The sequence below is a fragment of the Diadema antillarum genome, unplaced genomic scaffold (genome assembly GCF_040938485.1).
Source record: "Diadema antillarum isolate AM-2024a unplaced genomic scaffold, OU_Dant_1.0 seq00000203_RagTag, whole genome shotgun sequence".
In the NCBI taxonomy this organism is placed as follows: Eukaryota; Metazoa; Echinodermata; class Echinoidea; order Diadematoida; family Diadematidae; genus Diadema; species Diadema antillarum.
In genome coordinates this window covers 2,327,131-2,353,344 of record NW_027271262.1, presented here as the reverse complement: position 1 = coordinate 2,353,344, position 26,214 = coordinate 2,327,131, and the positions used below count along the sequence as shown (strand labels likewise).

The window sequence follows — 26,214 nt, the reverse complement described above, 5'->3', positions numbered from 1 at the left end:
CTACCAGTGCTGTCCGAGATATCCTGGACGCTTCAAGAAATATTCTGGTCTAAATCATTAATGTTGTAATGAAAATACATCATTAGAACTATGGTACACGTCTCATTTTAAATTCATACAATCAATAACTATCACCAACACACATGTACTAAATCACCATGACAACGTTACGTGTGCATGCCAATATAGCCCATTTCCAAAGTCTGAACATCCGAATTCGATAGAAGTTTGTCTATTCAAAGGTACCATAGTGATCCGCAGTTCCCGTGCGAGCGCCCACGTACCACCATAGGATTTCTCGGCCCACTGTAAAGCTGGCTGATCAATGCAGCCCAACCACGCGAAATTTACACGCGCGAGTGTGATCAAATGCAAAAGATGGTCGTTATCTTCAACTGGGTTTTATTAGAGTACTAGTATACGTCGGAAGTGACTACGAGATTCATTGATCTGTACGTTCGACAATCGGCCCCGTTAATGTTATTTTCCGACAAAAACTGAGGACAAAGGTCTACAAGTATCGAAATTTATGGCTTGCAAGTTTGATCGAAAGGAAAGTGGAGGAAGATAAGTACATTGTAACTGTTATGTTTACGAATTTTTGCTGTGGGATCGCCGCCGCCGTCGACGTTGGCATATGATGAACCATTGGACAACGACGTACCGTGGCCGTGGTGCGGTGCAGCTCCGGACAAGAGCGTGTAGCAGATAGCACAGCGTACAGAGCCTTACGTACAGATTTGTATGAAAACATTGCACTGTGCCAATGAATGGTGACGTGAGTTAACCTTATTAACAATCTCTAATCACGTTTTGCTATTTGATCAGAAATGTCTGTTTCGGAGAAAAGAGAAGAAGTACCTCCACCTCCAATACCAGAAGGATGTAGACCGCTAAGTCATCAGGTTGCAGGTCATATCTATGGAAAATGTCAAACAAGAGCAGGTAATGTAATGTCAATGACAATGACCTACAATGTTGATAAAACTGTGTCACTGCACTGTTAGCATGGTTAGTGTTTCAATTTACTGTTACTACAAATATTGTTGGTCAACTAAAAAAAGTAAACTTATTTTCTAACTGGATAGAATTGACACAACAGTGTGACAGACCTAATTGTTGGAGTGGTCGTTTGACCGAAAGATCGGTCTGTATCTGGTCGTCGGGGAAATGTTCCGCGGAGACTGCGTCTGGCTTCACATATCCCCTCCTTATGTCTACGGAGGAGAGCGACAATGTCAAAAAATAAAAGACTCCTCCGGACAGACGGATCTTTCTGTCTAAGTCACTGGTCATGGCATGGCTGGTGCCCAGTGGTTTTAGTGATAGCACAAAATTTCTCACATTATTCACAAATCATTTCTGCTTTTACAGTACAATTTTGACTAAAATTTAGGCCCTATTGGAAAGTGGCATAAATTTTATTTAATATTATCCAGAGTTTATGTCCTCGTTTGCAAGAAGGAACTTGCTGCACTTTGAGTTTAACTAGATGTTAGAACTTTGTTTGTGACAGAGTCCAAGCATTAAGTTTATTGTCTGTGGCAACTTCGGCATACCGCAAATGTAGGTCCCCACTCCATTCACTGCCATTCATTTCGTCATAGCTGGGGACTTCTTTCAACCTCCATAGACTTTGCACATAGTGGAGACGCACGCGCAGAACGAGAGGGTACCGATATCACAATTTGGCCGCAACTGCTTAATTTTGTGTGGGGCTGACATTCATTCCGTGATTTGTTTGGCTGTTGGATAACAACACCTGTCATTTTACCAGATGTTGAGTAGGAGAGTGGATCATATCACTGGATGCTTTTTAATTTTTTTTTTTTTTGTGGCTCTGAATTCCGTACTCGGAGCTAGACGATTAAATTTCAGCCAAAAATAACACCAGGTATGCCAAAACACCAAAAATAACACCAGGTATGCCAAAAATAACACCAAAAATAACACCAAGTCCTGAAAATATAGATTTTGCAAAGCCAAAATTAAGAAAATTTAATAAAATATTCACTCTGATTTTTGGAAAATAGACTCCAGTTGTACCCCTCTACAAAAAGTTATGTTGTACAAAAGTGTACTTGTAGCGCAGTGTAAAATCGCATTATACCTATAATTCCAGACACAAGTTTCATAATGGAATAAGCGATGCCCTTTAGGCTTTACATTACTTGTCTTTGCACCAGAACCACAATTCATACCTACCCACAATTCACTGTACACAGTCATACAGAGCGGACGACAAAGAGAAAATTGGCAAATGAGGCTCAAATTTTGTATTTTACAGCAAAAGGTGAAACATGAACGTTTCCATCAATTTAGATAATCGACATCTTCTATATCTGATGTGAAATGTAAATTTCTTCAGTCTTAGTGTATCTACATTTTTGTGTTGAATGTGTTTTTTGTTTTTTGTTTTGATTTCAGCCCATACAAATGCTCTGTGAGACTAGTCTACAAAGTCCCATGTGTATTTACAGCTGTAATGTCATTAGTACACATAGATGTTCATGTCCAGGATTTTTTTTTGTCCTATGCTGTCGGGTAATACCGTACCATACCTGTATAGATGTAAACCTATCAGTAGAAAGAAACATTTCATCTTGTATACAATTACTAAGCTTCCTTATTACAACAAGCAATTTCATATACATATGTAATTTTACACTTGATGACGGGAGGCAGTTATCCCAAAATTTTCCAACTGATGAAACTCATTAGTCCAGAGAGTCAGTCACATACACTAAACGAGTTGGATGTCATTTACAAACTATGATGTACCACATAGGCTGTACATGTACATACATTTGTAGATTAGTTTTGATTGTACTATACTACATGCATTTGCAGGGTGAAGAGTACCAGTACATAAATTCGTACAGCTGTACTGTGTTGAAACATGATCCAATTTCATTTTTCTCTTTTTGTCTTTGCTATGAATTCCCACTTAAATTTTTATCATCTTCTTCTCTCCTTCATTTCTCTGTCTTTATATTACTCTCTCTGTCTCTTACTTCTGTCTTTATATCACATTATTGTTTCTCCCAGGACTTCTGCAAGATGATTATGGGTCAATTTTGAAACTCCTCCAGACCAACAATCGAGGGACACGGGAGAAGAAATTCTATCAGATGGTGTTTGGAGAGGACCAGTCTGATCCCCTACTTCTCAGTGCACGGAACCTTGTGGCACCCTTCAAAGGGACTGTGGTCTCAGCGGAAGATCCATCAGGTAAAATGAATAATGGCTAGGGCTTTTGTTGTTCCCCTTTTCAAAATCTCATGGCCTACCGTAACCTACATTGTGTGTGTTTGTGGTATGGTATTGAGTGCAGTATTTTGCAATCGTTTTTTTCTTATCTTTGTATTGAATCCCTGCCCATTTACTGTCTGCAGGAAATATCTGGATTTCTGTCTGATTACTTTTGTTTAACATTTTTTATCTGGTCACAGGCAGCTGTTTGGCAAGGATGTAACAATATTATCTGTATAATTTTTTTAGAGTTAATCTTATCACAGGGTGACAAAAACAGCCCATGTAATCTAGGCAAGTGACCTATTGCTCTGTTGTGTTTTGCAGTGATAAATTCAGAGCCCATGCATTGTGTTGGCCGGAAAATGATACTCTGGGAAAAACTGGAGCCGGAACAACCCTGATTGACTAGTTTACTGAAAAAGTTTCAACAAAGTATTAACTTTGAATCATTAAAACAGCTATTAGTTTAACATGTGTGGGTTCTACAATGTTTAGTTGTTTGTTTTGCATGGATTGTGTAGATTAGATTGCACTTTGATTTTTCTACATAGTAATTGTAAGTTCCTAGTTGGTATGCACAAGTGGACACTTCAGATGAATTTCTCCCCATTTGCAAAATGTCATTGCACTCAATGCTTTGCTTTAAATGTGCTTTTCATAATAGTCACTGTCACTCTGATGATCACCCAGAAGATTCAACAGGGAATCAAATGGGGAACAACCAGGAGAAATTTCTGTCATACTAGCGAATGAGCTCCCGGTTGAATTTCTCTCGCCCGCTCTTCTACAATGCAAGTACATGTTCTGGCACATGCGCGAAATGGCCCGCGAGATGTTGTTGGTATACTGACCCTTTGCTTTTTCCAGAGAGTTTACCTGCAATGCCTTTCATGCGACAGCGTCGCCCGGATATTTGCGGGTGTCCCTGCGAGTTTATCAGGGACGGTTCGAGGGTAATATTTCTGAAAACTCGCAAGGCATTTTACCTGAGCATTTCCCTGAAATGCCTTTCATGCCTCAGGGTCACCTGCAAATTCCTGGGAAATCCTGGGTGAAATTTGCTAAGCATGAAAGGAGTAGACAGTGTGGCTTCACCACCTAGCTGTTTACAGCAGCAGTGTCCCATTTACAAGTAAGGTGCCAGATGACAGTGCTTTGTTTTCTAAATCCCTAGAGGGCCTTCCAACATACACATTGTAGTTTAATAAAACAAGCTTTACATTATTTCTACCCATACACTACATCCAAATGTAGTAAGACAAAGTGGGATATATGTGATATCAACTGGCTCAAAAACATTCACCAAAGCAATATTGAATCATGATGCAAGTGAACAGAAGAGTGGCTGCCAAAAGGATGGCCTTTACACAGTCATTGTTCCTCATCAGCCAATCATTGCAATAGCAATCCAGCTGGAGCAGGTGATGGGAGCAGAAACCGTCAAATGAATGGCTTTTTGTCCCCGCCGAACGAGTTCGAGCAGGGGACTATGAAACGGGCTCCGTACGTGTGTGTGTCCGTGTGTCCGTCCGTGTGTCCGTCCGTCCGTGTGTCCGTGTGTCCGTGTGTCCGTGTGTGCGTCCGTGTGTGATCAAAATCTTCAATTTGCTACTTCTCTGTCATTTATGAGCCAATTTTGATTCTGTTTGCTTTATATGATAGCACTACATGGGAGCTTTGAAACTTCTACACAGAATTTCAGTCGTGACCTTTGACCTTGACCTTTGACCTATATTGTACATTTTGCTACAAAATGCTACTCCTTCGCCATTTCTAACCCGATTTCGATTCCGTTTGCTTTATGTGATGGCACTAGGTGAGGGCTTCAAAACTTCTACACAGAATTTTGACCTTTGACTTCTTTGACCTTTGACCTTGATTTTTTGACCTATATTGTACATTTTGCTACAAAATGCTACTCCTTCGCCATTTCTAACCCGATTTCGATTTCGTTTGCTTTATGTGATGGCACTAGGTGAGGGCTTCAAAACTTCTACACAGAATTTTGACCTTTGACTTCTTTGACCTTTGACCTTGATTTTTGACCTATATTGTACATTTTGCTACGAAATGCTACTCCTTCGCCATTTTTAACCCGATTTCGATTCCATTTGCTTTATATGATGGCACTAGTTGAGGGCTTCAAAACTTCTACACAGAATTTTGACCTTTGACTTCTTTGACCTTTGACCTTGATTTTTGACCTATATTGTGCATTTTGCTACAGAATGCTACTCCTGCGCCATTTCTAACCCGATTTCGATTCCGTTTGCTTTATGTGATAGCACTAGGTGAGGGCTTCAAAACTTCTACACAGAATTTTGACCTTTGTCTTCTTTGACCTTTGACCTTGATTTTTGACCTATATTGTACATTGGCTACAAAATGCTACTCCTTCGCCATTTCTAACCCAATTTCGATTCCATTTGCTTTATGTGATGGCACTAGGTGAGGGCTTCAAAACTTCTACACAGAATTTTGACCTTTGACTTCTTTGACCTTTGACCTTGATTTTTTACCTATATTGCACATTTTGTTACAAAATGCTACTTCCGGCGGGGACATATGCTACGCACCGCGTAATTTCTACTTTTCCTTGTTTTTTTTTTTGGGGGGGGGGGCAGTGTAATCACTAAATGTGTAATGACAGCAGTGCCTGATTGAGATTGCAGTATTTACTTATAAAAACAGAAACTCAGCAGGACTTTGTCATACTGTACATCTGTCATGTCCCGTGGGCCCCGTTTTATGAAGAGTTGATATTGATTATATAGTTGATTTCTATCATAACTTAATGGCAGCCTGTGTGGTAAAGAAATTTATAATTGATCATATCTTTTGATAAACGGGGCCCTGAACTCATAACTCATAATGAATTTTTCTGCTTCATTACATTTCAGTTATATTGAGGCTATATCTTTGTCTACAATCATGTTATGTGTACATTGAATCTCTTCAAAGAAAAAATGACTGGAAAAAAAAAAGGTCACACTTGCTTTTAAACCATATGAAGCCGTGTTGGGGGGGGGGGGTGGGACACATGCCCCTTACTATATTTTCATTTGCTACTCCTACACCCTTCATCTAAATTCAACCAAATATGGTGACTTTTCGTAAGATTTTATTACAGACATTTTAATGTATGATTTAGCTATATTTGATAATGCTGGTTGCCATGGCAACCACAAACTGGCAACCATGTCAGTCAGATTTTGTGTCTTTTTTTCTATTCCAAATACAATTAACAATATAATGGTGGATGAAATGGAAATTTCTTGACTGTGATGTGCTGATGGAGCAAAATGTGAAGTAATTATGATTATGAGTGGCCGTGATTTTTTTTTTTTTTTTTTTTTTTTGGGGGGGGGATATTATTTCCTTTGTTTTTTTATGTGACACCAGTATTTTCCAAAGATTACCCTCTTATTTTGTGTCATTTTAAATAATTCACACAAGTTATGCCTGTAGTATCATTTGTTTATCATATTATCAATCTGCAAAATCAAAATTCAAACATTTTGGAAATATGACATGTCATAACTGTACATGTGCCTATCGTAAACAGTACATCACAGATCTCATAATATATTACTTTATATTGCAATGAATACCACCCCATGTGATGACCTAAAGTGAGAAATTTCAACCTTAACAAATAATCAAATTTGATCTGCTTTTCATTTGTGGCATATAGAAAATAATTTGACCAAAATAAAAACATATATACTGGGTATAAAGAAATTATACAGAAGAATAATGTTTTTAGCATATTTCCTATGTATTTCTTTAAAATTCTGGTTAGTGCCTTCCATGGATGACCTAGAGAAAGTTCAAATGAAGGGTCATGTAGAATTTGAGTTGCTCTACCAAAGTGCCAAATATGGTGGTGATACAAAATATTTGTACATCAAATAATAAAGTTATATTGGGGTCACAATGTGCCCCTGTCCTGGGAAGGGTCAAAGTACCTTGGGCTTCAATACAAACATTGTAGTCTAATAAAATTAGCTCCAAAGATGAAAATTGTCTATTCTGTTATAAAGTATGGTGTACAGTCTATCCATTATTTTACAGATTGAAGATCATACAGTCAAACTTGCAGTAAACTGAAAACAATGTTAGATTGATGCTCCTTTCACTTTGAAGAGGAGTTGAAAATAAACATATGTGCATTAATGGTTTGTTCGTTTTGTTTTTTGTTTCGATAGACAAATTGGTCAATATTGTGATTTATCATTATTGCCACTCTCATTCTCATTATTGAGACTAGCAGAACAGCCATATCAACAGTCTTATTTCTGAGCAAGACAAAGAAGGAAACAGTATATTTTTTCCCCTACAAAATGGGAAAATTTGCCTTTACAGATCAACTTTGGACATAAATGTATCTGGAAATCTCTCTGTGGGGTTTACTGGTAATTCATTTTGTATTTGTGTGAGCCAACAATGAGTTTTTATGATTCTTCTGAAACTGAACCCTAAAGACCATGTAGGTAATTAGATTTCCAATGGAGACTATGATTCCTGTGGACAGTGTGTATTGATTCAAGGAATATTTTCCTTGTTGGGAATTGTGGGGAAGTGTCTTTCAAGAAATGATTTTTGAAGCATACACCACACGCACCTCTCAGTATGTGACCATACAAATCAGCTTATTTTCCTGTAATCATGTAAGTTTAGCTGTGCTAACTGTGTTATTGGAACCTTTCCATGCCTTCATACACTGTATATATTGCTTTGTCGTTTTTTATGTCAGTCTGCCAACTACAGTGTAGCATTGTGTTAAGGAAAAGAGGAAAGTTGTCTGAATTACTTTTGTGCTCAGTTCCAACATGATGGTCTCGTATTAGCAGAAAACCAGTAACATTATAATAGAGAACAATGCAACAGTGTGGTTAAGAGTTCTATTTAAAATGTGTACATGATGAATTCATTACACAGTTTGGTATTTAATTGCTCAATGAAAATCTATTGTGTTACATTGATGTATTGTCCACAAGGTACTGTACTCAGCAATCAGCATGCTATTGATGCATGTGAGTTTGTGTGTCTTTCAAATTCACATTTTCTAGAGAATTTCATTGTGTTTCAAGCATCGGTTGTAAGGATGGCGAATCGAGGAGAAAAGTTTAAATGAAAAAGAGAAGGAGTGATACTTCAGTTTACATGAAAGCACAGTGCTAAATAGCCACATTGGGCAGTGTCTGTGGAAGCTGTTTTTTTGCCTGTCAGCATGCTCAGTGTGTTTGACGGATCTGTTTGCTCAGTCGGGATGTGCAAAGTTCACTGACCAGACTTCAAATAAGAGTTCAGCAACATTTACATTTCTCCATCGGTTGTTATTTGAATCCTTCAATTAATTACAATTCTGACAGGGTTGCTGTATAAAATAAACAGCTCTTTGAGATGATAGAGAAATCTCTCTTGTAACCATCTATGTGACTTGTGATTGTAATCATGTTTGAGGTAAGGACCCTTCTGCCCCTCGAATGTAAAATATAGAGCCCTTTCAAACAATAGAAATATCTCTCTTGCAATTATGTTTATGAGTAGCATTTGTATTCTTGATTTTTGGAGTTTTGTAGGTACAAAGTTCCTGACCTGTCAATCTAACTCACAAAGCATGTGCTCGCTAGTGCAGTGCAGGCAGATTGCATTACATTTAATTGTGCAGTCTGTGGGAGGAAGTAAAAGTACAGTGTAGGGTTGTGCTAGAAGCACTGCATGCTCAATCACGTTTTGGAGATTAAGCCATTCAAACGGGAAGTACATTAAAGAAAATCATAAAAAAGTACATCTATGTTGACAGTGCTTAAGTAGAATTCATCGGAGATATCATCATACTTCCTGATGTTTTCTCGGGATGATTTGATGGAAGAAGATAAGTTAATTCAAGTTTCTTTCAATGAAATGTCAATACTGATTGCAATATTCTGTGTTTTTGTTTGTTTGTATTTGTTTTTGCATTTTGCTGTCGTCTGTGGACTTGCACCTGACAGTGGAGTACATTAAGCTGGGTGACATGACGGCGGGCTTCTCACACCCCTGTATCATGGACGTGAAGATCGGCCGCATCGGCTATGAGGACGGCGTCAATTCCAAGAAGGCCCAGACGGCTAAGCTCAAGTACCCACACATGGACAAACTCGGCTTCCAAATCCTTGGCATGCGGGTGAGTAGGGAGGGGGTACAAAGCGACCCAGCGGATCCCCATCCAGAGGATGTGATCTGCCCCAAAGCCATTAGGCAGGGCCTTGAAGTGCCATTGCCACACTGTGCTCAAAATCAACTTTAAGGAAGAGAATACTATCAGACACACGGAATAGTACATGTAGATGTTTCATGAAAATTGGACGCCAAACAGAAATAATGTAGAATTTTGAAGGATTCATGCTCTTTACTTAAAAGTAGTCTTTTAGCCATCACGATGCCAATTGGCCGAGGTCATCAGCTTACAATTTTCCCAGTGGTTTGTGCACACTAATGTGAAAACATATTTCTTTCACACAATTCCACCCATCCCCCTCTCCAAAAAAAAAAAAAGAAAAGAAAAGAAAATGTCATCACTGATAGGTCATTGCATCTCAACAAAAGTTACCCATACATGCAAAGAATTTTGTTTTCTTCTTGATTTCAAATGATATATATATATATATATATATATATATATATATATATATATATAGTAGAATTTGATGAAGATTGAAGTTTCTTGAACTTTGTGTGGATGCTTGCTCTCTAAACAACAGCAACAGTTTGATACAAAAAGGAAATAGTAATTTAAAAGATAGTAACACTCATGCATCTTGTATTTAGGGACCCAACATTTTTCACAAATTAACAGTTGAATTACTTAACCCTGTGTACTTTTTGTGCCAATTTGCACAGAAAACCTGCAGCATTGTACAGACTGTCCAAAGTCCCTGGCACTGAAAAAGGTTAACACTCACTGCTGCTTGAGTATCGCTATGATGAAAATGTTTTATGTTATTAGAACAGCTTAAAAATATATGTGTCTCAGATCTACTCTAATGGTGATGGAGCAGGATATATATGGCAGATCAAAGACTTGGTGAGGTTGAGACTCATTGGTGGCCCGATTCATTCCCTGCCCACCAAGGTTCATTAGAAAACCACAAATAGCACTGGTCAGCGAATATGTGCACTGAAGCGTAGATTCATCGGTAACGGTTGACTCGGCCGTTCCACGGTAAAAGGGTCTATCTTGAGAAATGTTACTTTGGAGAAAAATGGGTTTAAAGTTTGGTGCATTTGTATGTCTGCCTCTTGTATTTGTAAAGAGAATGGCTTGTGAGTGTTATGTGTTATAAAAATATAAAAAATGAAATATGAAAAATACACCAAATTTTAAACCCGTTTTTCTCCGAAGTAACATTTCTCAAGATAGACCCTTTTACCGTGGAACGGCCGGTCACTCCAGTCAAGATTCTCTGACTGTGTGTGTACTGACATACACTATACAGTGTAGAGATCAGTGATGAAGCTATACACAATTGAGGGTATCAATAGGTAGGTGCCATGCGCAGAGCAGCGTTTTAGATGCATCATGGGATAGCTCATGGGACAAACTTGCCCCGGTTTTGGCTGCACATGCACTTATATCACGCTCTGTCTTTATAAACAGGTATTTTTTGTTGAAGACTTCTTCGCTTTCCATCATGTGAAAAGCACATTGAAGCCTTGCAGTGGTGAACCATGACTCTAGTGACCGCAATCAGTAAAGCGTAGACACTTTCAACTCTTTGAAGCTGAATTATAGCCAAGAAAAAAAGGGCTAACAACGGAAAACCAGACAAAGAACTCCATTGAATCGTATGGGAACTGCGACTCGCGTGAGACAACTGGAAGCGAACAAGGGACCGAGGAATCCCACAGTGCACCTGTGACAGAGCTCTTCAGCGTGCGCAGGAGTTTTAAAATACGTCATTGGCGATAGCGAGAATTCATTATGGAGATTCTCATATACCTGGTATACTTTATACGCTATAATTTTCGCGTACATAAATTTTCACGAATTGCCGCTGTCACACATTTTCGCGAGTGGTTAAATTTGCGATTGGGGGACCAGAGAAAATATGAAGTGGCAAAGAAAGTGTGAATTTTCAACTCACTAGCAAATAAGAATGATACTAGTTATAAACTGCATGAAAAAACTTACCAAACTCTGCGAACAAGTATGTTAGAATTCAACATTTTTTAAGTGGTTAAGTCCATCACGCTAGATTTCTGACAAGTGGTCCCCTTGTGATAATGGATTGGCTCTCTACAGTATTCGTAAGTAGATGTGGACGTGCGTAAACAAGCTTAGCCAGTATGGTCTGTTCGGTAAGCTGTGACATGGTATACTAGTACTGAAATGTTCGTATCATCAAGGCAAGGGATTCATTTTGGAAGGTAATATTTTCGCGTGTTGTTAATTTCACGAATAGCTCCCGATTCGCGAAATTCGCGAAAATAAAACCCCCGCGAAATATATAGCGTATATATATATTCCAGCCAGGCCAGCCTCCCCACTCCGTGGTAGCCCCACAATACAGGGTCTTTAAAAGCTAGTGCACATCACTCGTTACCGGAGATAATGATCCTCATATCATAAATGCTCGTGTGAGACACCACACAGCTGGGCTCACATGAAGCCTGTTCTCAATGATTCAAACTGTTCTGTAGCTGTGACATCTGTCATGTTGAGTGCAATGACGGGTGTGCCAGGTACCGAGTACCTGGTAGTGACAGTGTACTTATAGATTGACATTTAAATGTATAAGTTGTTTGCTCATGACCTATGTTTGAATGTTGAAGTACACTCTATTGAATCAGAATGTCAATCCTACACTGAAAAACAGAAACTTAAAAAAATCCACTACAAGTGTATCCCCACGCATATATCCCAAACAGAACTATGTGAGGAAAGTATGTAAATTATTAGCTACACTGTACACTGTATCAAACTGTTATTCCAGTCCCACTAATTCAATTGTGTGTCGTCTGCAAAATCATTGTGCTACTCAGCCTTCTTTGAAAACAAAATATGACCGTAGGTAAGTAGTGTGTGCCTGAGGGTCACTTCGAGAAATCAGTGTTTCAGCTTAGTATGGAGATAACAATGTCCTTCAAGCTTCTGTTGGTAACTCATAACTCACAGTGATTTCTCCAGCAAATTTAAGTAAATTGGTAAATAATTGGACAGGTAGAAAAAAAAAGAATTAGAAGAAAGCTGACTAGAGCTGCAGTTGCTCATGTTCCATTGTTGCATTAAAAACCCTGCTTTTTGGTACATATTTGAAGATAAACAAGGCAGATGATTATCAAACAGAGACTGGTCCATAATAACAAAGAAGCATCATGTGTAAACAAGGTGCTGATACATTCCACTCTTTCATTTTCATTCATGCACACAGTATTAAAGAGATGGTACAGTATTGGTGGAGATGAGAATTGGACTTTTAACTTTTTGCGAGATACAACAAAAACACTTATGATATAGTACAGAGCATACCATTTTAAGAGGAATTCAAAGTTCATTTGATGAAAATTGGGTTTGGAATGACTGAAACATCCAAACAAAGTAAAAGAAAGCGATCGTAATAAAGTGTGGGTCCCACACTTTATTAGAATCGCTCTTTTTTGGATATCTTAGCCATTTCAAAACCAATTTTCATCAAATAAATGTTGAATTCCTCATAGAATTACATGCTCTTTCATATTCCATAAGAGGTTTCTTATTCAAATTCAACAAATTCTTCCGTCGAGATGTTTTCATTGCAACTGATTGACAAATTGCCCTACATCGACGTAAATAAATAAGCACTGAATTCATCAGTGTTTTAGTAGTAGCCATGATAAAAAATCATGGGCGTACATACTCGAGCAGGATTCGAACCTACGACCTCCTGATCACCGGACAGGCGTCATCTCCACTAGACCACCGAGCTTTCGCCCGACAGCAAGTGTTGGTTCTAATCCCTATAGCATGCAGCGGGTACTGCTTTGTTATTCAAATTCAACAAATTCAGGTTTCTTATTATCTCACCAAACAATGTTAGAAACCTGAAATTCGGTCTCAACCAAAACTATACGATCCCTTTAATGTATGAAGCAATGTACAAGTGAATCCATGTACAATTTCGTACTTCTGATCTGTTTGCCTTTCGGTTTTCAACTTCACATTGCATCAATGCCAAATTACAAATATCAGCATATAAATGAACAAAGCTGAACATAGCAAAACATGAAAATCAAATTAAGTAGAAGCTAATGTGACAGTGCTGTTTGTACAGTAAGTTGTCGACTCACTTACAGCTGCATTTTATATCGCAAGAGAGGACAACTGATCTGATCTGATCTGTGAGAGATACTCAATACATCAACATTGAAAGAATTAAGGAGTGACACTGTAGCTGAATGACAGAATTATGGACACATTTGTGTGTACTATAGTGCACATGCACTTCACACTAATGGTTAAACTTGTTCAGTGTGTATGATTCATTGGCATCCCACTTCATATTGGCACTGGTACAAAAATTTGCATTTCCTCAGTGATATTACACCGTATGCCATAACATATTGAGCACCATTACTGTTGTTCACTGCAGTTATACAAAATTACACAAGAGGGTTTTGTTGTTGTTGTTGTTGTTGTTGTTGAACTTGGCATGTCTACATCTTGTATATCAAAATGTGTGAAGTACACCTTGCATGATGTCATGGCTGGATTTTTGATATTCAGAGCATGCAACTGTAGGGTAATAATATATTTGGATATGCACAATGTGCACCCGTCCAATTGCAGTAAACTTTGTTATTTAGCATAGATAAGAGTAACTGCTGGTATGACAACTCCCAAAATATTGTGAGCTATTGTCATCACAGTATTCTTTTTTTTATGATAATGTTGTTGTCCACACTGTGATTAATACAAGTATTCCATGTTAACACCATTTTGCATTGTCTCTAGTTCTAATGCACAGAAGGAATTAACTTGTCAGGATAAACACTTCTCATCAGTCCATATAAAACTGCATTAGAATACCAGAAATCCCATAGCTGTACATGTGGAATGTCGGGCCTATATACAAACTCATTGCTGGACTTGAGGGATGCTAGCCCATACACGTACAGTACAGTGCACATACTTTGATACACTTGCCAGTGTCCGGTGTCTAAAATTTTTCTGTAGCTCCACTTTCATAATTATCATTCATTCCATTACCAGGCACTAATATCATGAAATACTAGCCCCCCCCCCAAAAAAAAAAAACAAAAACAAAAAAAAAAACAAAAAACAAAAACAAAAACAAAAACAAAAACAAAAACAAAAACAAAAATAAAAACAAAAAGAACAAAAGAACAAAATAAAAACAAAAACAGAACAAAACAAACAACAACAATTGCCGGTGTTGCAGCCATATTTTGCACTCATGCAGATTGTATCTGATTCGTGCAATGATAGTGGCGGTAGGTGGCATAATACTTTTGTTGAACATCTCGTCCATACGTTTGAATTCTGACTCTGCCTTGCTTTCGAGCCTTAAGATGGAGAAGACTAATTTGAAGTGTGATCACTTAAATGCCATCATAATGGGTTTTGTAGGGTACTTCATTTTCAAATTCAATAAGTACAGAATCGGTATGTACACTACTTATCTACACACGCATACACACACACACACACCTATGTATATATTGTACATACACTGTAAATGAGTTGCATGCAGCAAGCGATCATGTACTTTCCCTAACCTTTTTTTCTGGAGCCAAAATGAGTGTGTATAGATGCCAGTTCCATAAGGAAGTACATCACAAGTTTAATGCAATATGATAGGGAGTTTCCTTCTCAGTGTTATATGCTTATCTACCGGTATTTCTCTCTTTTTTGAGGGGGATTACATAACAGAAATCTCAGGCATTGATAGCTGTTGCCATAGATACTCTTGTACTTGACCATAGCCTTTTCCCAGGCTGTTATTTGACTTTTACCATCCTCTCTCTTTCTCTCTAATGTTTTCTTTCCATTTTTGTTTTATTGTTTCTCTTTTTTTTTTTTTGCAGTGCATTGCTCATATTTACACAATTTGCATCGTGTTTCATAACCAAAGTATCAAGTAAAAATTTCCATTTCCTACTGCTCCCTCCCCCCAACACACACACAGAACACTTTGCTATGTGAGTACTCCTATCTACTCTGAATATCTAAAATGCAAATCCACACCATGTCAGAGTTGGCTTTGATATGAAGTATACATGTAGTATAAAATTCAGATGAAAAGAATGGTAGGAATGCTCAAAGTGGGACCTAAAATGAGAAAATCATGAAATTTTGAAGTTGAGGACGAGTCCCGAGTATACTCGAGCCGATGTCTATGGGAAATGCGTGTTGTAGCAAAATCAGTCGGTCCTCAATGGGTTAAAGGCAACTTCAATGTAATGTGGAGTTTGCACAGCAACAGTATTATTAGGCTTTGGTATGTTGGATGCATGTCAAGGCATAGCACTGGGAGGTATTCATAGATGGCTCATCTGTCTTTAGATACATGTACGTGGTAGCACGTGAGCTGACGGTGAATAGACGGTGTCATTATTGTGTGGTTTCAAGCCCGACTTCAGATCTGCTATTCTGTGTGACAGGGGTCAAAAGTTGTCTTTGCTCTTTGTATTCCCACCAAACAGTTTTAGAGGACAAGTTCACCTTCCTAAACATGTGGATTGAGTGAATGCGGCAATATCAATAGAACACATCAGCAAGAGTTTGAGGAAAATTGGACAGTCCGTTTAAAAGTTATAAATTTTTTAACTTTCTGCTTAGTCACTGCTGGATGAGAAGACTACTACAGCTTGTGATGTCACATGTGTACAACAATATAAAGAGAGTATAAGGAAAATTCAAGATATTTTTACTTTTCTCGCATAATAAAAGAACATTCGACTTCCCTCTTTCAGAAGGCAAAGGGGAATAATATTACCCTTAACATATGTCAGTGACGAGTCGAGGAAATGTGCACTTTTTTCAAAACGTAAAATTTTGTGAAATTCTCTATTTTCCTTATATCGTTGTATGTAAGTTACATCATACACTCTAGTAGTCTTCTCATCCAGCAGTGACTGTGCAGATACTTTAAAAATTCATAACTTTTGAACGGATCGTCTGATTTTCCCCAAACTTTCACTGATGTGTTCTACTATACTGCTGCATTCACTCTATCCACAGGTGTATCAAGGTGGATGTGTCCTTTAAAGTTTACCAACAGCACCCTGCATCAGTACAGTTAGGTTTTTGGTACAGCATTTGTTTTGATTTGATTATGTTCCCTATAACCATAATTTTCAAGTGAATATTGCTTAATTGCGCTCAAAGAAGATGACAAAGGGTTGTTCACTCTAATTGCATATCCTCTTTCATTTTTTTCTTTCAAACTATTTTAACCCAGTCCTCAAATATTTGTAATAACAATTGATGCCAAAATGGTATCATGTGGCATGGGTCACCTTGTCAGTCAATAATGGCTAGCACATTAGGCTGACATTTGTGTGATGTTGTGATGCTTTAAGTGAAATGAAACCCAAATGTGCTCATACTGTATGTCTACTTAACGTAAATACAACCATGAGGGCTTTAGAGTTATGAAATATGTGTCATTCCTGTCTTCCCTTTTTTTTTCTCTCTCTCTGTATTCCTTTTCTCTTTTTCTAATTTTTCCTTTCTCTTTCTCTCTGTGAAAGGGCTGTGAAAAAGGAACAAAGAATTTCTTCCCCCCCTTTTTTTTTCTACTCTCTCTCTCTTTCTGTCCAAGGGCTGTCAGGAAGGAATAAAACCAGGAAAAGACAACGTACATCACTGAGTTTTAAACCTCAGCATACGTTGTAGTTTCTGGAAACAAAGAGAACTCAATGAAAATAGATATGACATATTTCTAGTTAAATTGATGAGAAAAGAATATTGATTGTGCATAGGTAAGGTGTAGACAGGAATGTTGATGGTCCTGTTAATATTTTTTTTTTTGTTTTCATTGTTGTGTTTGTTGAGTTTTCTTCATTTTTTTTTTTTTTTTTGGGGGGGGGAGGGGTTCTGTTGTCTTTGAATTTACTTCAACTAGTCCATTTGATTCAGAGACTTGGATATTAGCCTTGCTATCTGATCAAAACAAAATTTAGATCAAGTCTATACAGCATTTTTCCTCACCAAACTGGGCTATTCTGTGCAGATAGTGAAAACCCTACTGACCTTGTACAGGAACCTTCAGGTACTTGCAGGCAATAAGTTGAGTACTGTACATACAGTGTACCATATATTTTGCAATATTTCGCATGTTTGATGCCATTCTCGAAATGTACAACGCGCCGAAGCATTAACTCTGATCCCGACATGAATGTGACTTGCGTGTGTACATTTCTCCATCCATTACTGTACTCCACGATCGCAAATTCAACCACTAACAAATCTATTGGGCAGTCCCAACTCGCAAACAATTAGAATCGCTAAATATGTGGCGTACATACTTGTACAATGTAGTATTCCTCCAACTTTTTATATTTTGTTTTCCATTAACGAATCTACCATCATTTCAGATACAGGATGAAACTGAGTTTTGAAGCCGGGAGTTATGACTAAAGGGAAAACATTGCAGAGTGTCTCTCATAGATCATGGGAAATATGTAAATCTGTGAGACTTTGCTGTATGTGTTCCAATATCCCACTGTCCTCCAAAATCCAGTCCTCAACTGAGCGTAACAGTACCCAGTCCCTCTTTACACACAGGCACTGATTTCTACCAGCAAGTGCTGATAGAATGCACAATGTACAATTTGTACATTCTCAAAATGTTGGGAGCCTAGGGTCTCTTGAGCATGCTTTTGTGAATCCTCACAAAGCTGAATTGGGCTTCTCACCCCAACAAGCTCTGCTCTGAATAGTCTGTGGCATGATGTAGATGCACAATGGGTAAACTTTGACCCAGAGCCCTGGATAAAAAAAACACTTCCCCCCCAAAAAAAAAAAAACCAAAAAAAACCAAAAAAAAAAACACACACACACAAACACAAACAAACTAAACAAAACTAATCAATTCCCTATGGAATCACAAAATATCACTCAAAATTTGATGTTATATCAGAAATATCTGCTCTTCCTTTATTTGTTACTGTGTTGGGTGGAGATTGGCAACCACTGCTATTCAGTTATTCATGCATAAGATATTATTGAAAATTACTGGAATACAGCGTAGTATTTTTCAGTGCCAAATTGACAATTGTGTCTGTGGGCTTTCTACACAAGACAGCAATCTTATAATGAAACATGTATATGTAGCTGTGATATTTGCAGATTGTTCTTGTGTTAGAGCTTTACATTGTCTTTTGTGTACAGATCCCAAAATGAAATATTTTTCGTCCCCCTTTGAAATGAAGGTAGACATTCATCTTTACTGATGTTCCTTATTTCTTTCCTTTTTATAAACAAAGTGATACATGTATTTACTAGCAAACTCTGTCTCAGTGTTACCTGGTACACAGTAATTTTTGTTTCTCATGAAAAAAAAAAACCAACTAAAATATTCTCCTGGCCTGTACAGGTTAATTCTCATTGACAGTATTTCTAAGCCTAGAAGAGGTACTTTCATGACTTCTGTACTCCCCTCTTGTCCCTTTATACAGATCTACCACCCATTGAGCAAGAGATATTCGCAGTACGACAAAAAGTACGGAAGATCACTGGACGTGACTTCTATGATTGAAGGTGGGTATTTTTTTGCATTTGATGGGAGCAGATCAGACATACATGTAAGTGGACGTTTGTTGCTATAAAGTATCAAGTAGGCCCTATGCAACCGAGCCAAGAATTTTTGGGATCCTTGTTAGTCTGTAGTGTTTAATGGAAACTATTCTGCCAGTCACTGCTATTTCCTACCTGAGGACGAGACTGATAATGAGCACATTAAACAGAGTAATATTTGCTCTTACATATTTCTTGTTTGCTCAAAATCTATCCAAGATGAGAGATGCTTGTTCATGACACATTAGAAAGATTTATTTTGTATTTTGTCAGTTTTGATCATCACATTTTGTTTTTCTTTTGATAGAAATTAGATGGTCTTCATACATATTGATTCAAATCCTACATGTATCTGAAACTTCACAAACGAAGCAAGTGCATTTACAGGAAAGAAAATGCAAGGTTTTGAGAAGTATTGTAGGTGCAAAAATTGAATTTGAGAAGGACAAGAATCTGTGAAACTATGCTCACGAATGTTTAATTCCTTACGACAGTTTTCATGATTAAATGAAAATTGATTCAAAAGAGCAGTCACGGAACTGCTCATCATGGAGGTCCACATTTTGTGTGTGTATGTTTGTGCATGTTTGTGTAACTCAGTCTGTGGCTGTAGTTCCCAATGCGTTTATTCAGATGTTTGCATGCAAATATGTCACTTTTAGTTGATTTTCCAGGTGTGGCTTTTCCATATTGCATGTGTACCATTGTTATTTGATTTTTGAAATTTCATTATGATTATTCATTTATTTTGATTGACAGGTCAGAGACATAGTGCATCTTTTTTTGTAAGTCCGTAAGAGAGGTTTTTGTTAAATAAGTAGGAGTTTGGGGTGGCTGAAATGCCGAAACTTTAGATATATAGTATCAGCTATATTGCTTGGGAGCAAATGTATGTACTTGAATGTACTAATCCATGTTTAAGTCATTCGGGAATGTAACACCTTGTCTCTTTTCGCTCTCCCAGGTCTTGCCAAGTTCTTCAATGTGGAGGAGCAGATACGGACCGACATTATGTACTCCTTCCTGGTACGTCTCCAGCAGATCCTGGACTGGTTCCAGGTCCAGACCTGCTACCACTTCTACTCCAGCTCCCTCCTCTTCATCTACGAGGCTGATACCTACTACCGGGACATGCTCAAGCCCCCCACCCCGCCCCTCCCACATTCCACCCCGCCCACCAATGGCACGGATAGGACTCGCGACTGTGCCACCCCGCTCAACAGCGAGAAACCAGAGACCTATCCGCTGAAGCGGAAAAAGATGAGGAGGGAAGGTGATCGAGAAAGCAGCTCGCAGAGCACTCGCCACTTTGACAATGGTGTGGTAATCGTAGGGGAAGAAGGCGATTCGGTGTGCAGTAGGGATGTGGATGTACAAAGTAATTCCCCTCTTGGAGGTGCCAATGAAGGAAAAGCGCTAGTCGGTACTCTTCACTGCAATGGTGTGAAATCCAGACATGAATGTGATGAAGGTGTCACGCAGAGCAAAAGTGGCAAACCCAGTTGCCAGGACGACCCATCCAAGAGTTCATCCACCCCGAGGATGCAAGCATGCGAGAGAGACTCGTCCGTCAATGGTCCCCTGAGTGAAAGCCTTCTCAATCACTCCCATTCCACTCGCAGCGCAAGAACTAGTCACGAAAGTCGTTGCGACACCAACTCATCAGTGCAGAATCAATCTGCGGCACAAGCAAGGGAGCCCCCTGATGGCAGCTCACCAACAAGGGAACGGAGAAACCCACCTCCTGTGGAGGTCAGGATGATTGACTTTGCCCACGCAATAGAGTCGACGACGCGAGACGAGAACTACATCTTTGGCCTGAAAATGCTCATGCAGTACATAGAGACCCTTCATGATTGTACTGTAGGATAAAAAACAACATCAATTCCCTCTGCGTGGACCACAATCAAGCCAATCACATCTTCAATGACCACAACACGTCTTTACGTAACAGTTGCAGAGAGTATTGTTTACTCATTTACAAACTAAGGGTTTCCTTTTTGCTTTTTTTTTAAAGTCTTGCAAGCTGTAAATATTTCCTTTTTGTGATACTGCACAAATTATGACTTTTTAAAAAATCCTTTCCATCGTATTGTTATTATAGCCAGTGACTTATATATGATTTTTTTTTTTTCTCCTCGTTATGTACTCTCCATCCTAGCAGTGGGAATTAGCATTGCATGAATGGGCAGAATTATTCTCCTTGTGTATATATATGATCCATTTCAAGTCCCTGACATGACTATGCATATTATTCTTATGCTTGTGTAAAGATGGCAATCATGTTGAAATTCAAGATAAAACTATACCAGATCTATTATAATTATTGTGGTTGTTTTATTTTTTGAGCTATCATTGTTGATTACTTAGATGATATGAATTATGAAACCATGTACAGGCAACTCCTGTTATGAGAAACTCCTGACGACTGGCACTTTTCTTTCATTACATCGAAATTCCATTATAGCCAAACAAATAATGTATATAAAAATGACAAAGATGATAATATTGGGACCTGAATTTTGACTTCGTTGCAACAAAATTTTGTTAAAACCCTGTTCGTTATTATGGTGGTGCACTGTATTAATGTCACACCAAAGCCCTCTCAATATTGCTTTGTTCATCATTAACTCAACAAATCTTAGTAAAAACTTATCTTTACTTTGGTGCTGTATCTTTTTTCATTTAATGTTTTGTTATTCATTGTCAATACTTTATTAGATACAGTTTAAAGTTCTGTGTGGTTTATACATGTACAAGTATGCTTAACTAGGTTGCAGAAGTTTTAGAGCCTCGAAATTGCTATATTTTTGCCTGATTCTTAAATTTGCAACGTATTTTAGAAGATTGGAGTTTGTGTTTGTCCATCAAATTTGCTAACTTTTACAAATTTCTTTTTTGCTTTTTTTGCTTTTTTTTTGCACGATTCAGTTGATTTAATCCCTTCAGTGTTTATATATCTTTTTTGAAGGCAAGATATAAAGTGAAAATGAGAGTTGCAAATGTACATGTACTGATGACAAGAGTCTGTAGCAAAATCCCCTAAATACTTGATGTGACAAGACTCAAAGATGAAACATAAGTTAGACCCCCAAAGGATGATATTTGTTTTGTTTTCATATTTTCAAAGATACGTTACGCCACATTGATAAACTTAATATGTGTTAGCACAGTGAACTTGGCACCATGCTGCATGTAGCATTATTGAAGCCCATTCAAACGGTTGACCTAGAAACCCATAGAAAGCCAGGTCCATTTTCTTCTTTTTGTGTGTGGGTGTGTGTGTGAATATACAGAGTTGCACATTCACCTCAAAGTGGGTCATACTTTGCTTTGACATGAACCATCCTGGCTGCATATACAAGAGATGTCACTAGCTGATCATCATAGTGATATTCTAGTTTCGTAGCATGTGCGTTTTCTGCATTTTTTTCCTATTAATATGGGTTACTTTTTGTAGGGATTACTTTCTAGTTTCTGTGTTTGCATGTCTCATACCTGGAATGCGTCAGATGCATGCAATTTGAACCTGTGTAGAATTTGTAGGAAAATATGTAACAAGGCGTAGCTCCAATGAGACAAGCCAGGAGTTAATGTAGTTGGCCCACAATGTCACGTTATCACATTCTCCTATTCACTCATAATATGGAGATGTCAAAAAATTTCAACCTGGTTGTAAGTCCTATGAAAAATGCCAAGCAACTTCAATTAAGTGAGTTCTGCTATAATACTGAGAAACACAGGTCAATAAATGTAAAAATGTCTGAAATGCATTATCCTAAATTCCCTCTATTGTGATGAGGCAAGATGGGTTTATTTTTCATATTTATGATATATCTCTGTGCATGATTTTAAAAGAAAATTTTCATCTCTGATTATAGTGTTACCCTGACCCGAAATCCTTGGAGAAAATAAGACCAAAGCAATTATCGCAGGAGGAAATTTTGTGTCACCAGAGGTGACATGCCATATTCTCTGAGCTGATGCCAATTTTTGATGTCGTTGAGCAAAAGGAAACTGGTATGGAAACACGCAGAGATTAAAAGCAAGCTCAACCTTGGACAGTCTCAGTGGGCCATATAGATACACTGTACATGTATTTCTGCTGGTGGTGGCGAGATAATGATTTGTAGCAAGTGCAATTTCCATAGGGTAGCCCCTCTTGTGAATTTTAAGAAGTGAGAAGCAGGCAGCAGTACACAGGAGTAATGCTTGTTTGTCCTGTTGCAGTCAAAATCTCATTGTGTGCACATCTAGTGGTGATCCCCTGAATTGCTTTGATACAGCATTCTTTTAATTACATGGGCAGCTGAGATAAGAGGCACGATACACATAACAGTTTACATTGTAAAACTACCATGGAATTTAGAACACATGCAGATGTCACTGCTGACATAACCATATCAGTATTTATGTGACATGTCTTCGTATAGGCATCTTTTCTATGTTCCAATGTGATAGTCATGGTGATAATTCTGTGCTCAGAGGTTGATACTTTTGGTATTCTTCTTTTTTCTTTTTTTTTTTAGGGGTGGGGAAGGGGTGATAGTGGAGCCAGAAGAGGTAGTTTTCCTTCAATCATTTCTATTTTATTTTTTATTTTTTGGTATGTTATCATGTTCTTTGGGAAAGTGTTTTATTGCATGGTGTATACAAAGCATGTTTGGGTAATAATGGTTGAAGCTTGAGGATGGTAACATTTAAGCTCATCTGTGGAGATCCCAACTTTCTCCTGGTGTATAACTGGGATGTGTGTATGAATGTGGGTTTGTGTTTCAATCCTGTCTCCTTACAAACCCAAATTACAACCTTATACATGTAGTTACTATGTTTGATATTCATTGAAACACCGCAGTTTGTTTTGTCTTTCTTTATCTCTCAGTGGTATAGGCAGGGCTTGACTTGAGCTGTGGCCCGGTGATCTAGTGGTGTGGGGCCACTAAACATTGATGTCAGGCCACCAAATTTCCAAAAAGGGGCTATCTCTTGATGGTCCAATCAGGCAGCTAAAATTCAAAATGAATTTTTATATGTCCTTCTGTTTTGGGTCACTTTTTGGGGGCACCAAAATGTCAAATGCAAAGCTTTTGTGGCCCAGACGGGCTAAATGGACCAAACAAGCCAAATGGGCCACCTACGAAAAAAGTGAGCGTTTAGCCCTGATATACAGTAGGACGCGTGGTAGCCTGAGTTTTTTATGGTTATGATATGACATGATGGTGTTAGTAGCTACTATTATTATTATTAATCTGGAACTCATTAATGGATATCTGTTGCCATCAGAACAGAGGATTTTTTTTTTCTTGAGACAAGTACTGTACAATTGTTTGTACGCATGGATCAGCCATTGTCATGAATTTTATGACTTGTGAGAATGCAGCGTGATTGTAACGTTGTAAAAACCATATTGGTTTCATGTTGGGGATTCAGCGTTTTGCATATCAAATTCTGTGAATTGAGGTATGAATCAAAGAGAAGAGGCATACTTTTGGCACATGTTGCTTGCCTTTATTAAAAATATATTTAACTTTTTCTACTCTTGTAAGCAGCTGATAGTAAAATGACTAGTCTGCTTAAACAACCTGTAATGTGCTTCTAGGGGAAGGATTGGCTAGTGTGTATATGCATGCTCTTCAGTATCAGACATCGTTTTGCTTTTGTTTTAAAGGCCAAAGAAAAGAAATTTGTTTATCGAAGGGCATTAAAATTCCTCCTCTTGTAAATTTGCCATAGTTTGAAGGAAGACCATGGAATCAACATTAGCCCTGTGCAAGTATTTGCATACCACATGACATAATATGTTATGCAACATTAGGCATTAAAGCAGATGTAAGTGAACATGGATCTGGGACAAAGTTACATCAGATCTTGCTCAAATTTGCACTGATTGTCCACTCAATCTTCACTGCATTCCAAAATAATATTACAAATAAAAAAAAAAACACACCATAATGTTATGTAATGCCTCTCAAAGAGTAAATGAACCTAGCACTGAAGGAAGGTTTCTTTTTGACATTATCATTGACAGCACGACCAACAAGTTTACTTTTCCTGCTGTCTCGGTATCATCTGAGATTCTGGAAGTATTATTCCATGTGATGTCCTTACCTTTTCACTTAGCTGTAATTTTTCACACCCACAAAACATGATTTGCTGTACATTACATGTTTATATCACAGTTGCTTGCTGATCATTATCTCGTATGTGTAAAACATAGAGGAACTCTGACCGAGTCAGTGTAGACTTCAGTAGCATGTTGTGAAGGGGTTACTGTAGGAGCTGAAATTTTCGCGGTGGTTTTATTTTCGCGAATTTGGCGAATCGCCTTTGAACCGTGAAAATAACAACACGCGTAAATAACAACGCACGAATAGCTTAGTTCAGTTAGACCCTCGCAACCGCGAAATTAACAACACGCGAAAATGTCCTCCATGTGGCAATTTGCGAAAATATCTGTATGCAAAAATTGCAGCTCGTACAGTATATGCTGTAAAAGTGGAAATTTCGCGCAACCAGAAACTCGCGCGAAAAAAAAAGCACGCGAATATTTTTGCTTGCCATATGTTCCTGTGCGTGATGTTTTGATTCCGCGGAATTAAAAACATGCGAAACTCTTCTCACCCGGGCAAGCGCAAAAAATTAGTCGCGCGAAAATATCCACTTTTACAGTATGTCAACATTTTCAAACTCGTGCTTCTTCAATTTTCTGGTAAGACTGTCTGCAAAATCCGCAGACAGGCAGAGCTTTGTGCTCACTGGTGCCACATTATCAGCTATCATGACTACATAACAATGTTAACGATGCTATTGCATAGTGCCTGTCAACTGCTGTGTAGTGCTGGGCAACATATAATTTTAGATGAATTCTCTCAAATACACTCTCTCGTACAATTGTGTTAGATCTGATGAAAATGCATTCATGTTGACTTTGTATACTATAATTCTTGTAACCGGATTACTGAAATATCTATGTTGTTCTATTAACAAGACTGAATTATTAGGAGCCATGCATTATCCAACATGTCTCTACACGTGATTATGAGTGGCTTTTTGAAATTCAAAATCTCTTGCAAGTCTAACAGTTCTCCTCATTTGTTTTGCTTCTAAGCTATGAAGTTGTTGGAGATAATGTGGAAATTTTTATTGAAACTTTAATACTGTTGAGGATAGGA

The 26,214-nt window shown here is 38.1% G+C and overlaps 1 protein-coding gene across 1 annotated transcript; it reads left to right on the top strand.

Moving 5' to 3' along the window:
• The first annotated feature begins 804 nt into the window (after positions 1–804).
• On the top strand, positions 805–21,021 carry LOC139728835 (uncharacterized). The gene is made up of 5 exons (XM_071639770.1): positions 805–945; positions 3,049–3,231; positions 9,255–9,427; positions 18,925–19,006; positions 20,007–21,021. Exons 1-5 carry the CDS (start codon positions 831–833, stop codon positions 20,912–20,914), a joined length of 1,461 nt encoding a protein of 486 aa, XP_071495871.1. The 5' UTR covers positions 805–830; the 3' UTR covers positions 20,915–21,021.
• The last annotated feature ends 5,193 nt before the right edge of the window (positions 21,022–26,214 follow it).